At 54.3% G+C, this 6,826-nt stretch overlaps 1 protein-coding gene across 1 annotated transcript in view; it reads right to left on the bottom strand.

Moving 5' to 3' along the window:
* Positions 1-438: 438 nt before the first annotated feature.
* LOC132832822 (pre-B-cell leukemia transcription factor 2-like) overlaps positions 439-6,826 on the bottom strand; it is a 100,924-nt gene continuing 94,536 nt past the window's right edge. The window contains exon 9 of the mRNA XM_060850989.1: positions 439-6,445. Coding sequence (XP_060706972.1) covers positions 6,353-6,445 — 93 coding nt within the window. The 3' untranslated portion in view covers positions 439-6,352. The remainder of the gene's footprint in view (positions 6,446-6,826) is intronic.

Below are 6,826 nucleotides of genomic sequence, written 5' to 3'. Positions count from 1 at the left end.
GCCCTTCGGTCCAACTAGTTCACACTGACCCTCTGAAGAGTAACCCACCATGACTGATTCCCCTATTACTCTACATGTCCCCACTGATAATGCACCTAACCTACACGCCCCTGAACACCATGGGTAATTTCCCATGGGCCTAACTCGCACATCTTTGGTCTGTGGGGGGAAACCCACGCAGACACGGGGAGAACGTGCAAACTCCACACACACAGGCGATCGCCCGAGGTTGGAATCGAACCCGGGTCCCTGGCGCCACGAGGCAGCGGCGCTAACCACTGAGCCACCGTGCCACCCTCGGGGTTCACCTCAAAGCCCTCCCTCACCCCCCACCCCCCCAAATCCGACGGCGACGGCCACCCTTGGGAGACGGAAACGGGAAAATGGAATCCCGCGAAGGAAAAGCACCTGGAGAGGAAGCGATTAAAAAAAAAGAGCTGCGTGGAACAATAAAGTTTATTGAAAGCAATCATGGTTACTTAGCAGCACAGAATGGCAGCATAATACTCAAAAGAGACAGGGCCGCCTTTTCTCGGCAGCTCATGGCCAATTCCCCTTACCGCCCCCCCCCAACAACTCCCCCCACCTCACACACCCCCTCCCAAAAAAAAAACACCAGCCCTCGGCCTCCTCACCCTCAATCCCCACAGACTGGGGCGGGGTGGGGGTGGGGGGGCATGAGCAGACCCTTTAATTGATGCGAAGGTGGGGCCGCGGTGGGCAGTCGGTCCCGAGTAGGGTGACGCGCGGTTTCTCGCCGACGGAAGCGCTCTGCGAGAACGGGGAAAGACCGCTTCGGAACAGAAACGGGAAACTCGTTTACAACCGGAAACCGCGACCCCCCCATGCTCGCCCGCTGTAATAAATTTCTTTTTTCTTCAGTTTGTCCTTCCTCCTCCTCTCCCACATTGGAGGGAAATGACACGAACATGACAAAAACCTTAGGGGAATCGGACGGGGGCAGGGGGAAAGGCAGAAAGGAAAGATGATCAAACGAAGCGGCAAATTTTTTTTGTTAAAAAGCTAAACCAAGACAATGGGGTTGGGGGGGGCGCCACACGAGCAGATTTTCAAATCTAACCTTCCCATCATTCCTACTGCTGCTTTGCAATGGGGGAAACCAACTCTGCGATGGGTCACGCCCAATGGCCCCACCCATCTCACTCCCCCCCCCCGCCCCCCCCAGTGAGCTTCACACAACATCCCCCCTCACCCCCTCCCCAGGGCTTTTCGATGGGGTTTGGGAGGGTGTGGAATGTAGAGAGAGCGCAGGCCGATAAGGCGGCAGGCCGAGGTTTGGTTGCTCCGGGCACGCTCTGACACTTTGCGAGCGGGCTAGGCCGGTTCGGAGGAGCACACCGTCAAAGCACGTCCCTTCGGTTGCGGGGAGGGGGACACGTTCTGCTTCGGACAAAGCCGCGCCCCTGAAGGGACAGGGCAGGGCAGGGTGGGCGAGGGGAAGATGGCATCCTGCGCTGTGCCCGTTGACAGATCGGATTGGTTCCAGGGAAGGCCATTTCGGCAGCAGTCCCCAAGGGGAGACAGCAGGAGACTCTCTCAACCCACCGCCTCAACGCCCACCCCCCCTTTCCCTCCTCGGAATCTAAATCCGACGTCGATCCTAAAGAGCTCTCCGTCCCTCGTCGAAAGCCAACGCAGAAGAGGGTTTCAACAGACTGGGAAACTGGGTGTGGGGGGGGCATTTCCACTTGACCTCAATGCCATTGCGGGGCGTCCCTTCACCCAGGCTACGCTCAGCTCCCTCACCCCCCCCATACTGACCAACTTGGCATAAAGGCGCCCTGGCTAGGGGAAGGGATTGCGGATGAGATCTCCACCCTGTAACCCTACCCTCCCTCCTTCCCCGCTCCACCTCACACCTGAGGAGTTAGCCAATGGCTACACGTCACATCCCTTTGCCTGCCCCTATATAAAAAAAAATCACAGGTTATGGTCCAACAGGTTTAATTGGAAGCACTAGCTTTCGGAGCGACGCTCCTTCATCAGGTGGTTGTGGAGTATAAGATCGTTAAGCTCAGACCGTAAACTTTTGCTATAAATTCTGTGCCCCACGATCTTACACTCGACAACCACCTGGCGAAGGAGGGGCGCTCCGAAAGCTAGTGTGCTTCCAAATAAACCTGTTGGACTGTAATGTGGCCTGGCGTGATTTTAAAACTTTGTACACCCCAGTCCAACGCCGGCGTCTCCAAATCATCAGTAAGGACCACTGTCACTGAGGGCTGGCTTCACCCAGCCTGAGGGCCAATCGCCACGGCGACGGTCCAGTGAAATTCCTTTGGCGGCGTTACTCCGGTGTCTGGCGCACAACCCGGCCTCTTGACGGGAAAACCGAAAGGTAGGTTTTGGACGAGAAGAGCTTCCTCCCCTTCCCGGGGTGAGCGACACAAAAAAAAACTAAAGCTCAACTCGATACGGGGTGGGTGGGGAACCCCTGCCCCTCCTAAAGCCGGACGTGTACGATGGACGGAGGGCAGGTGAGAGGGACATCTGAAATTCGGGGACCACCCCCCCTACCTCCCCCAGCGAGCATCATTAAAATCTGGGTCTTTGGTTTACTCTTCAAACGAAAACAAACAGAACTGCCCACTGGACAGCGGAATCGCGTGGATAAGCTCTGAGTTTGCCACCCTGACCCCACCACCCCACCCTGAGTGCCTTCAGATAACAATCATTACGCTGCCATTTTGTGCTGACCTGAAATAACACTTCTTTTTTTTAAAAAACAAAACGAGGAAACAAAAACAATCAAAAAGGAAAAGGTTCGAAAAATTTTTTTTTGTTTTCTCTCTAGAGTGAGTGGTGTCAGAGGTAGTATGTGAGCAGTCTAAAATCGGTAGGTACAACGTGTGGCGAATCTATTGGTTTATATCAGCTTGCATGAGGTAATAAAGCTGTTATTATTTTCATTCTTTTTTTTCTCTCTGATTGGCTAGTCATGTACAAATACGTCTTTCTACAGTATATACAGCGTGGCCCCGCGAGACGGGCACAACCAAAACGCAGTGTTAAAAACCTCACTGTAAAACCCCGGCCTTCAGTGTGCCATCAGGCCTTGAAACCTAACGCAGGGCAGGAAAGGTCAGCTCCCGTTGTCCCACTCCCAGCACCGCTCGCCCCTAGCTCCCCGGCATTCTTTAGAAGACGGTGACTTTGACCTCGCTCATCGTGGGGCCCTCAAGGACACAGACGGGAGAGAAACGAGCACTGCACCTCCAACAGCCATGTTCACCACGCCAAGGAAGGCCAACCGACCCACTGTCACCCAGTGAGGCCGTTCGTCAACAGGCTATCACCACCACTTCCCAACATCTGTAACGCTACAAACAAAAATATCAAACGCCCAGTCCAAACCAAACAGCCATTTAGAACAGATCACACTCTTGGCACTAAAACTCACGAGCGACTTTTGTCCAAGCAGTAAGCTGCCTAACCGTTACTGCTCAGAGGTTACACGAGGAACTCTTGAGGTGGGGAGAGAGAGAGAGAAAGAGAGAGAGAATGAGAGAAGGAGAGAAGGAAAGAAAAAGAGAGAAAGCTGTCCAAACTAAACAGCCATTTCAAACAGGTCAAACTCTATGTATTAAAACTCACAAGTGATCGGCTTGCCCTGCTGTCAGCTGCGTGTTGGAGGGGGTGACACCAGGCTTAACAAGGTTCCTCTAGGGTTTCTGGGCCAATCCCCCCCACCCACACCATTCTGGAAACAGGCACCCCCAGCTCTCTTCCCCACCCCCAAGCAGCAGCCCAGGGTTCGCAGAATCCCGTCAGGCTACAAGCCGATGTCCATTCGGCTCCTCAGATCCACGCTGACCCCTCCTGGCATCCCACGCCCCCTTACTGCATCGCACCCGCCCCTCCCTGCCTTTCCCATGGCCAACCCACCCAGCCTGAAGATCCCCGGACACTGTGGGGCAACTTAGCTCGACACAATCTCTTTCAGGGCACCCGGAGGAAACCCACGCAGACACGGGGAGAAGGTGCAAACCCCACACAGACAGTCTCCCGAGGCTGGGATCGAACCCAGGTCCCTGGTGCTGGGAGGCAGCAGTGCTAACCACTGAGCCACTGTGCTGCCAGTTAGGTGAGGTCAGTGAGCGCCACTCCCAAAACCTGTCACCTACTGGGCGCCAGTGAATTTGTCTCTTGTGCCCCTCTAACCCTGCCCCCTCCCCACCTCAACCCTAACCTGGGCTGGAGGTTAAAAGAAAAAAACCTCCTGGAGCCAGATTAGACCCTCTTCCCCACCCCCCTTCAATGCCCTTGGCTGGTCCCGAATTCCTGGAGACATTTCCGCACAGCCCCATACTCCCCCCACCCTGGTCTCCCAGCACGTCCAACATCAGTTTCCTGCACCCAATAGGGGAACATCAACCGACTGACCATCACCCAGTGAGGCCGTTCACAAACAGGGCGTCACAACCACTTCCCAGCATCTGTACCATTACAAACAAAAAAAAAATCACATGGCCAAACCAAACAGCCATTTCAAACAGATGGCACTAAAACTGAGGAGTCACGCTTGTCCAGTCAGGCAGCTGCCTAACCTTTAACTGCTCAGAGGTTGCACTAGGAACTCTATAGAGGGGGGGAAGAGAGAAAAAAATGAGAGAAAGAGAAAAGGAGAAAGACAGAGAGAGACAGAGGGGGAAGAGAGAGAATGGATTGGGGGGGTGGAGAGAGAGAGAGAGAGAGAGCGCGAGAGAGAGAGCGAGAGAGACCGTGCGCAAGAGCAAGAAGGCTTCAACCCATCCTTCTAGGCCTCTGTCAGTCAATGTTCTGAACTAACAAGTTACAAAGATTTGCCCGATATAGCAAAACAAATTTCAATTGAACACAGATTTGACAGTCGTGTTACCTTCAATCCTACCCTTAAAACCACGTCAACATTACTTAAACACGACACCAAACCACCGACACCTAAAACGTAAGGAGCCACTGCCGTTGGGGGCTCTTTGGAAAGAGACTCTCTCTCTCTTTCTCTCGTCTAGCCGATGAAGAACAGTCTGACCCTGGCAAAACTCAGACAAGGCTACAACATTACCCGGGGGACGCTGGAACTCAAAAAGCACCAGACTGAAAGGGGTAAATGTGGGAGTGCAGGGAGAGGGAAAAGGGAGAAGCAGAGGGGAGAAAGAAGACATTCTAAATGAGAGATAAAGAATAGAAAGTAGAAAGGAGACCTCAACAAAACACAACATCAACAAAACCTCTCACAGCCTTTAAAAAGCACTTGCAGTGGCACATACATCACTGTGGACCAAGTGATGGGAAATGGGACTAGTGCTGATCGAGGGTCCCTGCCAACTCAGTGGGCTGCTCTGCGCTGTAAGATTCCATGGAAACACAGTAGAGGAAGCAGAGAGGAAAGAAATGGACAGCAGGAGAAAGATTCAAGTGATGTCGAGAGAAGGGATAGTGTGAGAGACGTCCCCCGCTCCCTATCCAACTCACAGAGTAACCGGGATGCAGCACTTCACACCAACTGCGCCCATTATCTCTCCAAATCTACAGGTGGACGGGCTGAGCCACTGCTCCGATCTCCCTAGACCGGCAGCGCACGCACCGCCTCCAGTTCCCCCCATCCACTGCCTCGTCCCACCGTGTGGCCACTGACCACCTCACGGCCAGACAGCGTCTCAACGCAGCGCAGAAAGCGAGAAGGTTTCACAGGGCTGGAACCGAAAACGAAGAATCCCGCTTGGTCTGCAACGGGACGCCTCACCGGGAATGGCCTGGCAACCCGAATCCCGCCTTGCCTCCTCCTCCTCCTCCTCCTTCCAGACGTTCTCTGACCATTGCCTCAGCTGCCGGCGCCTCCTCCCCCTCACGTGACGGACAACCTCCCTACAGGGGCAAACAGCAAATGCGCCGTTGTTTAAGAACCGGGAGGGCTGACCAAGTGGGTGTTTGGTACTGACCCGATTCAAGGCAGATTGGGTCTCGCAGGGTTGGGTTGGGTTGGGGTGCAGATAGTGTACAGGACCCATTCCCATGGCAACGGTGCAGGCCGGAGCCTTGCCCTGGCCTCTCACCTGCCCTTTCCCTTTGTAGCGGCCTTTCCTTGAACTGTCGCACTGAAGGTAAAAGGTTTTACAGCGAACCATAAGGTGATTGGTTAGTATCAACATCACCCACACCCCACCGCCGCCACCTCCTCTTCTGTGTGTGGTTTTTATTTTTTAAAAAAAGAGATCTCCCCCTTTCCTGGTGTCTCCTCATGGATTTCTTCTCTTCTGGTGGGTCAGGTCTGTAGAAGAGCCCATTGGGTAGGGGGCAGGGAGGGTTGATGGTTCCAATTGCCTGGGAAGCTGGAGGCGGGGTGGGGAGATCAGTTGGAAGTATCCGAGTGCACGCTTCCGGGACCTTCCGTCGGCGATGTCACTGAAGACGGGGTGGCTGCATCCTGCCACCCTCCATTAGCCTGGGGTGGGGTGGAGAATACAGGAAAGGGAAAGAGAGAGAGAGAGAGAGAGAGAGAGTGTGTGTTAACAACTGGGCACTGGCCTCACCCCTAGCTTTCTCTCCATGGTACAGAGAAACTCTACGGCAGGGTTTGGGCTAGCAGACTAGGCCTTGGGGGAGGTCCCGTTTCCCCCTTGAAGCCTCAGAGGCCGAGGGGTTGACCGTGTGGCGGTTTATGAAACCGTGTGAGGGGGTGGGGGCTCGGATAGGGTGAACGGACAAGGTCTTTTCCCCCCGGGGTAAGGGTGGAGCGTGGAACTATCTGATTTAAGGCGAAAATGAGCAAAGGGGCCTGAGGGACAAGTTTTTCACCCATTTGCTTTGGGGTCATCAGTAAAGT

The sequence above is a fragment of the Hemiscyllium ocellatum genome, chromosome 35, assembly GCF_020745735.1.
Source record: "Hemiscyllium ocellatum isolate sHemOce1 chromosome 35, sHemOce1.pat.X.cur, whole genome shotgun sequence".
Lineage (NCBI taxonomy): Eukaryota > Metazoa > Chordata > Chondrichthyes > Orectolobiformes > Hemiscylliidae > Hemiscyllium > Hemiscyllium ocellatum.
This window is presented reverse-complemented; position numbering and strand designations above follow the sequence as displayed.